The sequence below is a fragment of the Glycine soja genome, chromosome 15 (assembly GCF_004193775.1).
Source record: "Glycine soja cultivar W05 chromosome 15, ASM419377v2, whole genome shotgun sequence".
Taxonomy (NCBI): domain Eukaryota; kingdom Viridiplantae; phylum Streptophyta; class Magnoliopsida; order Fabales; family Fabaceae; genus Glycine; species Glycine soja.
Window position 1 is genome coordinate 2,568,795 of NC_041016.1, and position 18,455 is coordinate 2,587,249.

General features: G+C 35.0%; 2 protein-coding genes and 1 long non-coding RNA gene across 3 annotated transcripts; all 3 read left to right on the forward strand.

The window, feature by feature from the left end:
* The first annotated feature begins 2,265 nt into the window (after window positions 1–2,265).
* On the forward strand, window positions 2,266–3,541 carry LOC114387776. The gene is made up of 3 exons (XR_003661408.1): window positions 2,266–2,354; window positions 2,574–2,668; window positions 3,327–3,541. It is a non-coding gene; the product is annotated as an uncharacterized LOC114387776 (long non-coding RNA).
* Window positions 3,542–3,631: 90 nt separating this feature from the next.
* LOC114387404 lies at window positions 3,632–11,506 on the forward strand. The gene is made up of 6 exons (XM_028347592.1): window positions 3,632–3,829; window positions 3,938–4,382; window positions 4,638–4,997; window positions 5,073–5,251; window positions 5,364–8,345; window positions 8,593–11,506. Exons 1-6 carry the CDS (start codon window positions 3,722–3,724, stop codon window positions 11,203–11,205), a joined length of 6,687 nt encoding a protein of 2,228 aa, XP_028203393.1. The 5' UTR covers window positions 3,632–3,721; the 3' UTR covers window positions 11,206–11,506.
* Window positions 11,507–14,268: 2,762 nt separating this feature from the next.
* LOC114387889 (ETHYLENE INSENSITIVE 3-like 3 protein) lies at window positions 14,269–17,393 on the forward strand. Its single transcript, XM_028348120.1, has 2 exons — window positions 14,269–14,513; window positions 15,209–17,393. The coding sequence occupies exons 1-2, from the start codon at window positions 14,479–14,481 to the stop codon at window positions 16,944–16,946; spliced, it is 1,773 nt and encodes a 590-aa protein (XP_028203921.1). The 5' UTR covers window positions 14,269–14,478; the 3' UTR covers window positions 16,947–17,393.
* The last annotated feature ends 1,062 nt before the right edge of the window (window positions 17,394–18,455 follow it).

The window sequence follows — 18,455 nt, forward strand, 5'->3', positions numbered from 1 at the left end:
ATCTGTAGGACATACACCACATGCATTCTTCTTTTCTTTTCCTTTTCGATATCAAGCAAACATTATCAGATTTCTATATAGAATGTCAACGTTAATGTTTATTCTTTTTCTTTGACAAATAATTTTAATGTTTATTCCCAAGTGTACGAAATAGCTTAGGAATAATCACTAGCTAGAATCAAACTATAATTTATAGCATAAAAATACAAATAAGTTTTTCTGGGACATCGCACAAATTAAAGAAAGAATAGTAAAAGTAAATGTGACATTAATGACAAATATAGGAAAAATTATTTGAACTCCCAAATTCAAATGACATCTTGAGAAAGATAGAGAGAATAAAGAAAAATATTGGTAAAATGTTTGATATTTAAGGATATATAAATATCATCACCCTTAAGTATATTGTACTGATGCATCAAAGGTGGAAAAAGATGATTGTGGGACAAAGAAAAAGTTCTCGAGTATTCTTAGTTATTATTTTTTGTAATAAAGATAGGTTAATTACTTTACACTATAAGCTAGGGCAAAAGAAAATTGTTTTTAATTTTGAAGGCAATCCACCCCAATAATTCTCAAGTGCTAAGACACTTTTGATAGAATTTAAACGTACACTTAGATATGCTATATAGCCTTGTTCAAAACTCTTAACAAGTCCAGTCAACTCAGTTAATTATAACACAATATACAAAATTAAACATTAAATTATACAACCAAATAATTAAAATAATTTTTGTTTGAAAATATCCCAAAATTTAAACAATATACGAATCTAGAATATACGGGAATTTAAGAATCGCTTTACAATAGAATTGGTCGCAGCCGAAATCTTTAGAATTCCAAATCCAAGTTCATGAAGGATGAATTAGACAATCACATCCACACAAAATCAACAAGCATATACCAAAATCTTTGGTTGTTTCTTTATACAATATGCATTAATCTTTTGGAGTTTAAATTTTTTTTAAGAGACCACAGGTACTTTTAGGAGAGGCAATCATGCCAAACATAAATTATATTTATGAATAATAAAATTTTCTTTCAAATATTTAAGACAACACTCATATTCAGTTTTGAAATGACTGATTAAATCGAAACTATTATTAGAACTGGTACAATAATGAGAGTTTTAAAGCAAATTTTAAGATTTTTTTTTAAATGTAAGGACAGTATTTGATTTTTTTTACCAACATATATATTTTTTTGTCAAAATATGAGACATTTTTGTTTAATAAAAATTAAAAACAAATATTTTTTTATTAATGAACCTAAAACTTCAACTTTAATTGTTTTACTCGATCTAACTATTAATTACCTTATATTCATGCGTTGCAGGTACCTTTGAGTTGTGAAGTCTAAACTATTACCGACAAAACATAAATAATAAATAAAGGACACTTGATTGTGAGCTTTGAAAATTCCGTTGTAAATTATAACGCATCAGATTAATAAGAAGCACAATGAGATTATCCGAATCTTGAAAAGAATAACAGCAGTTAATTATCTTTCATCATTGTTTAGTAAACGTCTGCCTCGGGTTCTTTTCTTTTGCTGGATAAAAAAAATAAAATCTTTGGTTACAACTATTTAAGTTAATTTTTGAAGGAGAAATATTACTGTACATTCTTTTAAAAATCTTTCAACTACCTTATAAAGTAGTGTTAAATAAATAAAACATGCATTGAACATTTTAAAAATATAGGTACAGCATTTAATAATTATACTTACCATACAAAAGAAGTAAGAAGTTTAATAAAAAGAAATATATATAGTAGGAGAATTTAAAATTATTTTATCTGAAATTGTGATAAAAAGATTCTGATTTAGCTACGCTAGTTATTAACTTATCACAACAACCAACCAAGGTTGATCAAGAAAAGAAGTTATATTAGACAAGACTACGAATTCAATTCTCATTATGAATGTGAAAATCTTTTTTATGAATAATTTCTAAGTTATTTTTGTAAGTATTTTTTGAACCTTTAAGTCATATTTGATGGTCTTAACGAGTCTCAAGATTCAACTCACCCCAACTTTCTTAAATAAAAAAAAACTTATTATCACAAGGCTGAACTAAAATTGTCAGCATCAGACGGATTGCTCAAAGGGAATATCTGCATTTCCAAAAGCTATGTAATGTAAGTGAAACTCTCGTAGTTATCGAGACCGAGTTATCAACAGTATCAACTTGTCGTTACTCTTAGGAGTTTAGACTTTTATATATTACTGCAATGAGCTCAGCGGAATTCATTCTAATTCTATGCATGAAAATACAACCGAAACAAATGCTTTTCCTCACATCATGCCATTTGGCATACACTAGAAACAACTTAATGTGTTCCATAACTACTCAGGTAACTAATAACTATATAACTACTTTTCTTTCTCTTCGATCTTTTCTTGCTTACAACCATTTCTGCTTTCACTTATGGCCATGCCTGATCATGCCAACATTATCAACCTGTTTTATCTTTGGTCTGAGAGTCTGTGTGATATTTCCCCACAACTTACACATGTGTTGCATGTATTGTTCACTTCAAGTTTACGAGTTTATGTTGACAATGACATTGCAGTTACAGAAGTGCTGATGTAATAATGCTCCAAGCTGATTGAGAAGAAGTCATCATCAAGATTGACAAGCAAGTGCTATACACTTCTCATATCTAAGGTATGTAAACTTCTATCCTCTCCAGACATTTCTGCAATTACTTAATATAAAACAGCAAATAAAACTCGTAATACTTGTTCTTTTCTGAATTTGGCCACTTCTCATAAGGAAAAAAAAAACATTGTTTGATTATAAGAACTTATTTTCTATTGCATATCCTGTTAAATTTGCTTTTGAACTTCTTTTGTCATTTTCTTGTGTTTCTTAGCTGTTAAAAAAAAAAATTCTATCAAAGACAGCAACATACAGATATATGTTTGAGTTCTGCTGATCTAAACGGTTGAAACCATACTCAGTGGACGATTAATCTGAACATTTATTTTTATGCCATTTATCATCTATCACCACAACTTTTAACTAAAGCTTGGATATAATTGGAATGAATTAGAGCTTCATACTAAATGTTTCTGAAGTTTCTCAAAAGTCAGTTCCTCATTCTTTTGTTACTGTATGCTAATTCCTAACTACACTTTTGAGTCCACAAACTCCTGTCTCTTAATACCTGTAAAAGTGAGCTTTTGAGCAGTGGTCATGATCATGACATTAATTTTTATGTACTATGGAATTGGGCCTTGCTATGAATTAATACAAATAAGGCAACTGAATTTGAATTCAATCATTAGATTAAGTTATCAACTGATCTAAATAACTTCCAAAGATTGCAGGATTTGAATTCAGAGATGGATCCAGAAAGATCAGTAGAGGACCAATTCTCCAAGCTGCATCCTTCCATGCCTGTAAACACCAGAATTGGAATAGTGGGTGCTGGTCCAAGTGGCTTATCAGCTGCTTATGCACTGGCCAGACTTGGTTACAATAATATCACTGTCTTGGAGAAGCATCATACAGTTGGTGGCATGTGTGAATCAGTAGAAATTGAAGGTATCCTAAATCTTAATATCACTCTCTAGCTGATCAAATTGACTATGAATTTTAATCATAATATATGTTTATGCAGGAAAAGTATATGATCTGGGTGGCCAGGTTTTGGCTGCAAGCAGTGCTCCTGTCATCTTTCACTTGGCAAAAGAGACAGGCTCTCCACTAGAAGAAATGGATTCCCACAAGCTTGCTGTTATTGACAGTTCCTCTGGAAAATACCGAGATGTTAAAGTTGCTGATGATTACGTATCTGTTATGACACTAACATTAGAAATCCAAGTTAGTATACTGTTTGTCTTTCATAGATATATATAAAGAAAGTTGCTTAGTATTATGAGTTGACAGATGAAAGATTAATGATTCTGATTCTACTTGTGCTACTAACAGGAAAAGGTGAAGAATTCTGGTCGTTTTGGGGTTCATGCTCTCAGTGAAGTTGCTTCAGACTTAGCTCCAGATTATCTTGAGCGTCATGGACTTAAATCTGTTCCTAAATCTGTGGCTTATGGTTACACTGCTTCAGGATATGGATTTATTCAAGACATGCCTTATGCTTACATTCATGAATTTACCAGAACTTCCATGGCCGGAAAAATTCGACGATTCAAAGGTGGATATACAAGTCTTTGGCAGAGGATTGCTGAATCACTTCCTATAAAACTTCATTATAACACTGAGGTGTTAGCAATCAGGCGGAACTCTGACAGTGTCACTGTTAATGTCAAGGGTTCAAATGAAATTGAAACTATGGAATATGATAAGATCATAATCTCTGGTAACTTTCCATTAAAGTATGGAAGAACTTATAAATCAGTGCCTTCAACTTGCTTAGGTATGTACACTTGTCACTGCTTCATATTTACATATTGTTTTTGTTTATAAATTTAATTAGAATATGTTAAATTAAAATACACTGATAGTGCAATTTACACTGTCGCCCAATCATGAATTGACATATAACAAACATTGTTAACTTTTGTAATACTACTAATTGTTATAAAATTCATATCTATGACAATTTCTAATTAGTTGATAGTCTAATTTTACGCTAACAGTGTATCAGAATCAAACTCTTTTCTTGTGACAGAGAATGAAACAGATGTAATGGATGTAAGTGAGCTTGAAAAGGATTTGTTCAGCAAAGTAGAAACAAATGACTACTACACAACAGTTTTAAAGATCAAAGGGCTGGAACATATGCCGGTTGGATTTTATTATTTTGGTGAATATATGGAAGATCCCAGCACAATTGGAAATCCAGTTGCCATGCAGAAATTTTATGCCGACAGTAACATATTCTTGTTCTGGTCCTATGGCAACTCTGCTGATATTAAGGGACCGACTGTCACTGAGCTTGCAATCAAATCAATAGAATCCATGGGGGGAGAAGTTGAGAATTTCATTCTTCAACGTCGCTTTAAGTATTTTCCTCATGTTAGCAGCCAAGGTATTTTTCCAGTAGTTTTCAAATTCCATTTTCCCATTTCAAGCTAGAATTCTAAATTTTGAAGTGTGAATGCAGATATGAGAAACGGATTCTATGAAAAGTTGGAGTCAGAGCTTCAAGGCTCAAGGAATACTTATTATGTTGGTGGACTTATGGCATTTGAGCTTACAGAGAGAAATTCATCTTATGCCATGGCTTTGATCTGCAAGAACTTTGCAAGTAGCAGTGATTTACCAGTGTTTCCTTACACTAAGGTAAACTAGCACTTATAACCATTCATTGATTTGAATAATCTAGATTTTACATACTTTGAGCAGTCATGTTTTCCAAATAGAGCTGCACTTACTAGAAGAGTGTCTTCTGCAGAGTTTGTTTCCCTTGCAAACTGAGATCCAGAAAAAGGAGCCTAAAGAGCTAGGTGAATTGCCTGGAGTGAAATTTCCCAATTTTCCTGCTTTGAATAGCTATTTAAAGCACTGGGGAACACATCCAGTCACTCAGAACAGAACTCTTTATACTTGGCTAAATGAAGGAGGGACGGTGGTTGACAAGAGGACATATGGAGAACAACATTTAAATGCTTCTTGCATTGCACATAAGCTCTTAACAAGCCAAAAGCCAGTTATCAAGCCTGGTGACAGGGTTCTCCTGGTCTATGTTCCTGGCCTCGATTTTGTTGATGCCTTCTTTGGATGTCTAAGAGCTAAAGTTTTGCCAGTCCCAGTTCTTCCCCCAGACCCCATGCAGAGAGGTGGACAAGCACTTATGAAAATTGAGAACATCACCAAGTCATGCGGCATAGTGGCAATTTTATCAACTGTATCTTATCATTCAGCAGTACGTGTAGGTCTAGTGAAAAGTTTAATCTCATTAACTGGAAAAAATGGGAAATCCACAGCTCAATGGCCAAAACTTCCGTGGCTGCACACCGATACTTGGGTCAATAACTCAAGAAATTCAGCTGTGGAAGATGTAGATGATCAATGTGAATCCCAGCCTGGTGATGTATGTTTCTTGCAGTTTACCTCAGGCTCAACTGGTGATGCTAAAGGAGTCATGATAACGCATGGAGGGCTCATTCACAATGTGAAGTTGATGAGAATTATATACAAGAGCACCTCAAGGACAGTGCTAGTGAGTTGGCTTCCTCAGTATCATGACATGGGGCTGATTGGAGGACTTTTTACAGCTCTTGTTAGTGGTGGATCTGCTGTGCTATTTTCACCATTGACATTTATTAAGAAACCACTCTTATGGCTTGAAACCATCAGCAAGTATCAAGCAACTCACAGTGCTGGCCCCAACTTTGCTTTTGAGCTGGTGGTTCGAAGGTTAGAGTCCGAGAAAGACAAGCTTCAGAATTTAGACCTTTCATCCATGATTTTCCTAATGGTTGCTGCTGAGCCGGTGAGGATGAAGACCTTGAACAGATTTCTTGATCTAACCACTCCTTTTGGCTTATCTCAAAAGGTGATGGCTCCAGGATATGGCTTAGCAGAAAATTGTGTGTTTGTGAGTTGTGCATTTGGAGAAGGATATCCTATTCTTGTTGATTGGCAAGGAAGAGTTTGTTGTGGATATATTCACCCAGGTGATGCAGATGTTGACATTGCAATAGTTGATCCAGAGAGTGGTGAAGAGCTTGAGGAAGATGGAAAGGAAGGAGAAATCTGGATAAGTAGTCCAAGTGCAGGAATAGGATACTGGGGAAAGGAAGAACTGAGTCAGAAAACTTTTAGAAATGAGCTTCAGAACCATCCTGGACGCAACTACACAAAAACTGGAGACTTGGGAAGAATTATAGATGGGAAGCTATTCATCACTGGGAGAATCAAGGATCTTATCATTGTGGCTGGAAGAAACATCTACTCAGCAGATGTTGAAAAGACGGTCGAGAGTTCGTCTGAATTTCTTCGTCCCGGTTGCTGTGCAGTCATTAGTGTCCCTGAGGAAATTTTATCAGCAAAGGGGATTTCCTTGCCAGATGGATCTGACCAAGTTGGCTTGGTTGTGGTTGCTGAAGTAAGGGATGGTAAAACAGTTAGCAAAGATGTGATTGAGCATATTCAGACACGTGTGGTTGAAGAACATGGAGTCAGTGTTGCTTCTGTCAAGTTGATCAAGCCTAGAACCATCAGCAAAACAACATCAGGAAAAATCAAGAGATTTGAGTGTCTCAAACAGTTTTCAGATGAAACACTAAGCTTGGTGCCACAACCTATTTTGACAAAGAAATCACTGGTGAGGTCATTTACTACAGGAACTTGCAGAGAAGGAAGAACACCCCGGGCACATCTGGTGAGAAGTAGTACTCCTCTACCTATTCCAAGAATCAGCAACAAAGAAATAGTGGAACACCTGAAAAGGCTTATTTCTGAGCAGTCTGGAATCCCAGTCAACAATATCTCAGTCACTGACAACATGTCAACCTATGGAATTGATTCAATTGGAGTGGTCAAAGCAACTCAAAAACTCACAGATTTCCTGGGAGTTCCAGTTGCGGCTATAGATGTTTTCACTGCATCATGCATTCAAGAATTGGCTAACTTCTCTGAGAGTCTTCTACTCAAGTCACAACCTCAACTTATGAGCAATTCATCACATGCTCCAGAAGCTGAAATTGACTCTATTGAAGTGGTTGTGGATGTGTCCAAGTCTCGCCAATGGGGTATCTGTTTACTTCAACTCCTAGCACTTGTTTATATTTCTATCATGCTGGTCACTCCTGCTTATCTATCCATCACTGCTTTTCAAAGTTTCATACCAAATGTCAGTGAATCGGTATATGGAATGCCTTGGTCAAGCTATTTGATTTCTTTGACTTTGGCACCACTTTCTTGGATCCTTTGCATGGTTTCTACTTGCATTTGCATTTCCTTTTTTGGGAATTCTTTCTTGAGGCCAAACTATGCCCTTACACCTGAAATATCCATCTATTCAATGGATTTTGTCAAGTGGTGGGCGCTCTATAAAACTCAGGAAATTTCTTCAAAAGTTTTGGCAACACACCTCAGAGGAACAGTGTTTCTGAAATACTGGTTTGAGACGCTTGGTGCAAGAATTGGATCCTTAGTTTTGCTTGACACAGTGGATATCACTGACCCATCTCTGGTTTCAATTGGAGATGAAGTTGCCATTGCTGAAGGGGTTTTGGTTCAAAGCCATGAGGTGAAGAACGGAATTCTAAGTTTCCTTCCTATTAGAATAGGTAAAAATTCTTCAATTGGACCTTATTCTATTATTCAAAAAGGAAGTGTCATCAAAGAAGGATCTGAAGTACATCCCCTGGAAAAGGTTGAAGGAGGCCAACATGTGCTCAAACCTGCTAAGCTTAATAACGTTAAAGAGGTCAGTACATGCAAATTGCTCAAATAACTGAGATTTATTTTGAGGGAAATGTGACTTATTTAAATTTTAGTTTCCACATGTATTGCACTATTGCTACAGTGCTAATAGTACTTATGAGAGCATCATCATTCTTTATTGCTCAAAACTTCATCATTTCATATAATGCTAGCTCATATATTTAAACTAATGGCCAGTAGCACTTTAAGCTCGAAGTAATAACTAATGTCTTTTTTCCTTTTTATTTCAGAATGCAGTGTTGCTTGTTACTACCAACAAAACTCAGTCCAATGCCATGTACCATTTTCTGGGGATCTATCTCACTGGCCTTGTCAGCTCCCTTGCTGCAGCTATTGCTTACATCCTGTACATAAGGCTCTTTCACTTGCCTGCATCATTCCAACACTTCTCATTTCTTTGCATATGTGGTGCCTTCCACTGGATCCCATTTACCATTGTAGCATATGCCACCATGTTTTCTAATGTCCCATCAAATCCCATTGCCTTTACCTTTTCATTTACCAGCGCATACCTGCTTCATGGCCTCATACTCAGCTCTCTCACTTGTGCTTTGACCCGTTTGCTCAAACTCAACCAAAACCAAACCCATTTTAAAACCTGGCTTAGACATCAACTGACCATTTTCTGCCACCATAGATTTGCAAAGCTTCTCTCAGGAACAGAAGCCTTCTGCATATATTTACGCCTTTTGGGTGCAAAAATTGGCAAGCACTGTTCCATTAGAGCCATCAACCCAGTTTCAAACCCTGAGTTAATGTCAATAGGTGATGGTGTCCATCTTGGTGATTTCAGCAAGATAATCACCGGTTTCCACTATTCCAATGGATATGCTTGTGGAAAAATAGAGGTTCAGGATAATTCAGTTGTGGGGAGTCAAAGCCTAATCCTCCCAGGTTCTGTTGTAGAAAAGAATGTCATTCTAGGTGCACTTTCAGTTGCTCCAATGAATTCTATCCTCCATGAGGGTAGCGTGTATATTGGCTCTCAAACCCGAGTTGCAACCAGAAACTCTTCATATGATTTAGATGAAAGGATAGAGGAGATGGACATGGAGTACAAAAAAGTAGTTGCAAACATGGCTGCAAATTTAGCTGTCACGACTATTAATGTCAAAGCAAGATACTTCCACCGCATTGGTGTTAGTGGAAAGGGGCACTTGAAAATCTATGACAAACTTGATGATGGCATTCCACTGCACAAGATTTTTCACCCTGGAAAAAGCTACCCTATAATGGTAAGACACAGTAATAGCTTGAGCGCTGATGATGATGCAAGGATTGATGCACGTGGTGCAGCTTTGAGGATTCTTTCTGATGCACCAGATTCTAACCACCATGTTCCCCTCATTGACCTGACACTAAAAACTGGCAACGCATTCTATGCTCGCACTCTTGCTGATTTTGCAACCTGGCTTGTCTGTGGACTTCCAGCGAGGGAGGAACTTGTTAAGCGCACCCCACATGTTCGTGAAGCAGTGTGGAATTCTCTTAGACATGCTAACTCATATGCTGAATTGCACTACTACTCAAACATTTGCAGGCTCATGCGCTTCACTGATGGACAAGAAATGTACGTGAAGTTTAAGCTAAGACCTTTTGACACAAGCATAAGTGAGGACACAGGTAAGGTTGTGCCAACTGGGATTCTTCCACCAGAAACAGGTGCAATTCCTAGGGATGAAAAGGACACACGTCCTTTGCTTTTCCTTGCTAAAGATTTTCAACGTCGCGTGAATTCCCCTGGTGGAGTTCGTTATGTGTTCCAAGTGCAACTTCGAGCCGTGCCAGAAGATGAAGCCGCACGTGACATGGCACTGGACTGCACCAAACCGTGGGATGAAAATGAGTTCCCTTACATTGATGTTGGAGAGATAAACATCAATGAGAATCTCTCTAGGGAAGAATCAGATAGGCTTGAATTTAACCCTTATCTCAAAAGCCATGAGTTGGATGTGATCCCTGCCACTTCCAACACCCAAAGTGCTTCAATTGATCATGGCCGTTCATTGATCTATGAGATTTGCCAGCACGTGCGTAACAGACAGCCACTCCCAGAATCTTGGAGGAACCTCGTAGAGCAGTCAAACGTTAAGGTGGACTTGTCTTGCTGTCCCGTGGCAGCATTATTGCCCAAAAAGGAGACAAAAAAAGTGATGACAACCTTAACCTTGACAAGAACCTGGTACCAGACATTCTCAGCACTTTTCACTCAACCGTTGTTGCAAACTGTTTTGCCTTACACGGTGGTGGGTTTAGCTGTTTTTGCTCCTTTAAACTTTCTTGTTAACATGAAGAACGTTGAGAAAATCCCAGTGCAATGGATGTTTCCTTTGTTTTGGGTTGTCTCAGGTGTCATGGCTGCACTGGCATGTGTGGTGGCCAAATGGATTCTCGTGGGAAGGAAGAAAGACGGTGAAACCGTACCCATATGGAGCAAAAGGGTCGCCATGGATAGCACGTGGCAAGCGATTAGAACATTGGTTGGGGATTACTTCATGGACATGGCAAGTGGGTCGTTTTTGTTTGTGATGTGGATGAAGCTGATGGGTGCAGACATAGACATGGAAGGTGGTGGAGCTTACGTGGACAGCACGGGGGCATTGTTGAACCCCGAAATGGTGAAGATTGAGAGAGGGGGTTGTGTGGGAAGAGAAGCATTGCTATTTGGACACATATATGAAGGTGATGAAGGTGGAATGGTGAAGTTTGGGGGAATCAAAATTGGTGAAGATGGGTTTGTGGGAAGTAGGGCTGTGGTCATGCCTGGTGTGCATGTGGAGAATGAGGCCAATCTTTCTGCTTTGTCTCTCGCCATGAAAGGAGAAATAGTTAGGTCAAGATAAAATATAGATACATAATGATGTTTGTTTCCATTTACCATATATATATTTATGTTTATCCAATCATATGCAGGTTAGATTAAGGTAATAATCATCTTAAACATTGTAATGATGTGAGATGATCGACCACGTAATAGTGTGAACCAAAAAATTGCACTACTGTGTGGATTAAAATTGTTATGTCTTTCAGGTTTATTCAGTATGACTAACCTTAAAATATTTATGTGTATTTAATCTATGCTATACTAAAAACGTCGTGTGTACCTCATTCAATCATACAATAAAATTGTTATATTTATGTTCATGAAGCTTTCGCGTTTGGTTTCTGATTGCTCATTGAAATACCAAGTTTGTTGTTTGTGTTGAACTGTATTAATTCACTTCTTTGTTGGGAACATTTCTGTGTCTTTAGTAATTCTAAATGCTTAATTAGCTTATGCTTCTGAATACTCATTCAAACACCAAGCTTGTCCTTAGATGGTTTACTAATTCTGAATGCTTTAGATTGTGCTTTAGACCCTTTTATGCTATACTAATTCTGAATGCTTTTAGCTTGTGCCTCTGAAATAGTGAAATGTGTGCATGAATTCAAAAAATGGTGTAAACCCATCAGTCATTTTAATTTACTGGCTAAGAATCTTTGACCGTGTGCTAAATATGAAAGAAATGAAGAAGGTGAACGGAAGCTGCAAATGATGAAGTGAATGGAGAAGGAGATGAAGGCTAACTATGAAGGAGAGGTTGCATGAAGGAAGAGAATATGGATTTCTAAAACCCCAAATTCCATTACTGGGGAAATATATGTTTCTAGTCATGTTACATGTTAGCAAAACAAATGGAGGATTAACAAAACTTACGCATAGGGAGCTGATAAAGGATCCAATTATAAAATATTATAGTTTAAGAATCTAATTATACAAATAATGATACATAAACATTATATTATTTTAAATATATCATCAGTATCGATTTTCAATTCTTTATATCTCTTGTTTCTTGTGCCATATATTTTTCTCTCATGTTTCTTTTACTTACTAAATGTAGAGTAGTATATCTATATAACATTTTCCTAATTATAAATTTAGTAATAGTTCAAGAGAGAAGAAACTTACAGATAAAATTTAAGTGAAGAAAAATAATATAAAATGACCGAAAAAATAAACAATGTACAGAAAATGACAGTCTATCAATCTAAACGACCACTTGTCTACCTACATCATTTGCTAGTATCTTCTTTTTTTTTACAGAAAAAACTCGCTAGTATTATTTTTTATGAGAAGCCCGCTGGTAGCTTACATTTTTTTTTGTTAATTAAGTTTTTAATCCTGAGGGTTTTAAATTTTTAGTTCCTAAATTATTTTAAAAAAAAATTGTTTTCTAAATTTTTTTTTATTATATATTATAAATAGTTCCTACGGTTAATGATATTTGTTATATTTACTTAAGTAATCACATAATTGATTTTTCATTTTTCAGCCTAGAAGTAACATGTTAATTTCTGATTTTATAATAAATGATTCAATATATTTTTGTCAAATAAAATCAAACAAAAAAGACTAATTACTTAATTAAAAAATAAAATACAATGCACGTGACAATTATTTTAAAAGAGAATTAACCGTACCCTATTTATAATACAAGATCATTTTGGAAGTTCTCATATAACTTAACATTATTTTATTATATTAACTTTTATTAATTAATTTTTTTCAATATTATTGTAATATAATTATTAAAAGAGAGATAAGATGTGTGGACCTATAATTTTTTTTGTAATTTTCAAAATATTTCCACCAATGAAAAATTATGTGTTTAAAAAAGTATATTTGAAAGTGTGTTGTTAGTATTTTTCAAGTTATAATTTTTTAAATTTGGGGACGAAAATTGAAAAAAAAAAAAAAAAGGAGATCTAAATTTTACATCATGAATTCGCTGCAACAAAAATGTTGATTTACAACGATATTTATAGCAGCAGATATAAATTAAGACCAAAATTTTAATTTAGCTAAATTTCTATTTTGTAATTAATATTTAATATTATGTAGTATATTTAAATGTTTGTAATGTTGCTTTAAAGTAATAATTAATATTATCTTTAATATTTTAATCAAATCAATTATATTTTCATTAATAATTAATATGTGAGTGTATCTAGTAATTAGTATTATTGTTAAAAAAAAACTTTAACACTTATTATAGTTTTCTATAAGAAATTTATATCCGATCATTAATATTTAAAATTATATAATATAGTATATTTAAATATTTTTTTAAACTAATATGTAATTGATCCAAATATAATTGAGTTCAAATACTTTAAGTAAATTCTTAAATTTGAACACAGTAGATAAAAAATAGATTAAAAGGATATAGCCCATAAATATAATCAATCATATTTCTTTAAATTTAATAGAAATTAGTTATTGATAAAATTAATAAATATTTTTTTTTACAATTGATGAATACTTTAAAATAATTATACAGTGACCTAAAATAATATTTCTAATGTTGTTTTGTTGTAATAAATAATATTGACCTTAATAATTTTGATCATATTGCTATAAATTATATCAACCATTGTATCATTCATCATTTTTCATTAGATAATTATATTACAAAATTTATTATTGAATTAAATGTTCTTTAACATATAAATTTTATTTTATATTTATGATAAATAACAGATTGTGGCATAAATTTATTTTTAACTATTGAAAATTTTTTAAAATAGTATTAAAATTTAATTTAAAAATAAAGATAAAAAACGAAAGAGATCAAGAAAAATATCTAAATTACTCCTGATAATACTCTTATTCTTATTTCTGAAATCCATTCAAAGTAGTTGTTTGATGTGTATATATAAAATTTTAAACTTAAATAAAACTATCAATTCATATGAGTTAATTCATTAAAGTGTGCCCGTGGATTCAGCTGAAAGAAAGAAAATCTGAAAATGAGAAAGACAGAAAAATAAAAGTTTGACTGATGGAGAGGTGAGGTGCATTGTACATAAAATAGGCCTAACGCAGAGTATCTTTACATTGAAGATTGAATGTCACACTTTCAATTAATATAATATTGTCTCCTCTCTCCTCTCACCCCAAAATCTTAGGCTCATCGAATTTCGAACCATCATTTGGTCGCAAAAGCTAAAACCTTCTTTTCCGTTCTTATCATCTTTGCCGAATTCGCCAATAAGAAGAAAAAACAAAGGAGGGCACCCAGAACGAATCGAATCGGAAAGTTTCAAATCTTCGTGATTTCATTTTCAAATTGATGGGCGAAATCGAAGAAATTGGAGCTGATGTCTGGTGTGTCTACCATGTTTTGTTATTTTCAGAACTTCAATTTAGTTCCATGTTTTTTCTGTAATATGTTTCGTGATTTTCTCTTGCTAGTCTATTCAGATTATTTTTTTTGGTGGGTTTATGATTTGTGAATGCTATTTTTTATTTATTTATAATAGCCTTGCTCCTTGAATTTCTATTGGATTTTGTCTATCGTGACTTAGTTTGATTGAGTTTATTGATTTTTGGGATTAATTCTCTAGAAATTTCCTATTGTTTGTGAGTTTTCAATCTGATATTGGGTGTCAAGTTGTTAACTTCTGTGCAATAATTTTACTAAGGAATCTGTCTCTTGGTAAGTGTATGCGAGATCATTGAGCACTTTAATGTTTTGTTATAATGGAAATAATGTCTGGTTTCGGAGGGAAAAGAAACGAGAATGAAATTTTGATTAGTGATTATCAATTAGTTAATCCTGGTACAAACAATACAGAAGGTTGCATTTTTTATTGCGATTTGAATATTTCGGTGATCATTTAGGATATTCAAGTTCAGTTTTATGTCTCTGGTGACTCACCATAATAATAATAATAATAACTCCTCAAAGATTAGGCTAACTTGGTCAAATCTTTTTAAGTTCAAAATTTGTACTTTTTAAACCAATCTAAGAGATTTCGTTGTTTAATTCTCCTGACTAATGGTGACACGTTAAACTGCAGTTCGGATATAGAAGTTGATGATATTAGATGCCCCAATATAGCAGAGAAAGATGTCAGCGATGAAGAGATTGAAGCAGAAGAATTGGAGCGGCGGATGTGGAAGGATCGAATCAAACTCAAAAGGCTGAAGGAAAAACAGAAGTTAGAAGCGCAGCAAGCTGCAGAAAAGCAAAAGCCAAGGCAGTCCAGTGATCAAGCTCGTAGGAAGAAAATGTCTAGAGCACAAGATGGGATTCTTAAGTATATGCTGAAGCTCATGGAAGTCTGCAAAGCTCGTGGATTTGTGTATGGTATCATTCCTGAGAAGGGAAAGCCAGTTAGTGGTTCCTCTGATAACATTAGAGCATGGTGGAAGGAGAAAGTCAGGTTTGATAAGAATGGTCCTGCAGCCATAGCCAAGTATGAAGCTGACTGTCTTGCTATGAGTGAGGCCGATAACAGCCGAAACGGTAACTCGCAGAGCATCCTCCAAGACCTGCAAGATGCAACGCTTGGATCACTCTTATCTTCTTTGATGCAACATTGTGATCCTCCTCAGAGGAAGTATCCATTGGAAAAGGGTATACCCCCACCTTGGTGGCCAACTGGGAATGAAGATTGGTGGTCACAGTTGAATTTACCTCATGGTCAGAGCCCTCCTTATAAAAAGCCCCATGATTTGAAGAAGATGTGGAAAGTGGGAGTGCTTACTGCTGTTATAAAGCACATGTCACCTAATATTGCGAAGATAAGGAGGCATGTCCGCCAGTCAAAATGCTTGCAGGACAAGATGACAGCAAAGGAAAGTGCAATTTGGTTGGGGGTATTAAGTCGAGAAGAAGCTCTCATTAGGCAGCCTAGTAGTGATAATGGTACATCTGGAATAACTGGAGTGCCACCTGGTGTTCCTGTTGAGAATAAGCAAGCAGCTACTAGTAGTGCTAGCAACTATGATGTTGATGGTACTGATGATGGCATTGGTTCTGTTTCTTCCAAAGAAAATAGGAGAAATCATTTTATGGTTACGGAACCATCAGATAACTTGCGCAGGGGTAGGAAACCTGTCCAAGATACAGATCAATCTGAGAAGCAACCCAGGCCCAAAAAGCCACGAAGGGCCAATGACAAACCACCAGCACAAGCTGACAATGAAATTTTACATGTTGAGCCAAGAAGCAAAGGGATCAATATAAACCAGACAGAAGCACAAGTAGTTGGAGTCCAGATTCATGGAAATGAACAAAGTAATGAGACAGATTCTGCTGCAAGGCCACTGGAAAGAGGACTTGAGGTGCCTGCACAATTACCAGTACCTGAGGTTGATCAGTACTCTTATTTACATACAAACAACTTAGTTTCCTCAGAAAGCATGTATATGAGTGGAAAACCAATGCACTATCCTGAGTTGCAAAACCCTGACATGCATCATGAGACCACTTATAATCTTTATAATCCAGCAGCAGGATATGAGCCTGGTCAGGATGGGCAGCAGCTACATTCTGCAAACAATGAAGCAGTTAGGCTAGAGAATGATGCAGTTTCTTTACAAGGAGTACATATGAAAGGGGATGGAATTAATGGAGGAGACTTGCAATATTTTGGTAAAGATGCATTTCAAAATGAGCTTGATAGACCTATGGATCACTCCTTCTTTGGATCACCCCTTAGCATGTCATTAGATTTTGGAGCACTCGGCAGTCCGTTCCATTTAGATGATTTCGTGTGTGAGGATGAAATGATACAGTACTTTGGAGCATAAATTATTGAAACTGCTAGCTCAGCAGAGATCGTTAGTGCTATTTTTATTATTATTCTCTCCAATAATGCTGTGAATCATAATATGTGTCTTTATCCATGACTTCTCTATTGGGTTTTGATTTGTCCTTTTCCAGGAACTACAAAAATTCCAGCACCTGTTGCTTATCTGGGTTAAGGTTCCCAGATTGGTGTTAGTGTTTATGGGGTTTGAGATTGAAAGATATAATATTAACAACGTTAACAAGTCATAAGCACAGGACCAGAAGAACTGAAGCATGAATTCCGTTTTATTGATTACCCCATTTCCATATCAATAAATATGTTTTGGGGTTGTATGTAAACCTATCAATTGTTGGATTCACAGAACTGCACATATGAATGTTTAGCTAAAATTTTTGGAATAGGGTTGCCTCCAAATTCTTAATAAATTATCATTGTTTCCATGCTCTTTCCTATGCTTTGTGTAGGTTATATAAAGGTGTGCGATCGCATGTGCTTGTTTGCAAGACTGTTTGATACATCCCCCTTTGCCTAGGGAAGGGATCTTTTCCAATGGAAGAAAAAATTGATATGATCAACTCATTTTATTCTTTTAAAAATTCATTTTTTTTAATCAAAATATGTTATATTATATGGAAGGGGTAGGATTTCTTACAGTGAATTTGAGGATCTATTCCCGTTCGGCTAATAACGTATGTTGGGTTTTCCAACAAATCAACAACTGTGCACTTGTCCATATTAGGCATTTAAAATATGGCTAGTAAATCACTTACATTAATAAATATAAAAAGGTCATAGACATAGTGTTAAGTTTCACTTGGGCGTAGTGCTCAACTACGAACCATAGAATCAATAAATGCGCTCTTCGTGTCGAACAACTTAAGGAGTCATTATCATGCTGTTTTATTTTCATTTGTTAATAGTGTCATTTTTCATATGACGTTGATGAATTAGAATTCTTCCTGTTTTTTGTTATTTTTAGATTCTTTCCTTCCCCTACCCTTAATCCCCTAAAAAGAATATTGATTGTTGTTAAGACCTTATTTGAACATGATACGACTATTGAAGGACTATCTTTGGGATCTCCCCGGTATCCTCGGACACATAACATAGGATTTTGGTTTTATTCCCTACCTTAAGAGGAAGACACTCTAGGTTCCCATCTAAATTCTCCAAACTAGGGTAAACCTCTTTTCTTGTTTGAGAAAAGGTACAGCAAAAAGGATAAAATTTGAAGTCTATAGCCTCTCTTTTTACGCTCAGAATATAGAACTTAAATTTCTTATGTATACATCTATACTGATTGAACATCATAATACAAATTATGTATCCGTAGCATGTCCAACTTTTTTAAAGCAACAAGCCCATCACGTGCGCTATGTTTTTATTTATAAAATTAAATCTTTGTTTTTTAACGCAAGAGAACTTTTATTGTATTCTTTTATTATATATGCAAAATGATTTATCATTATTTTTTAATTATTAATCATTTTCAAATTTTTCTTTTATA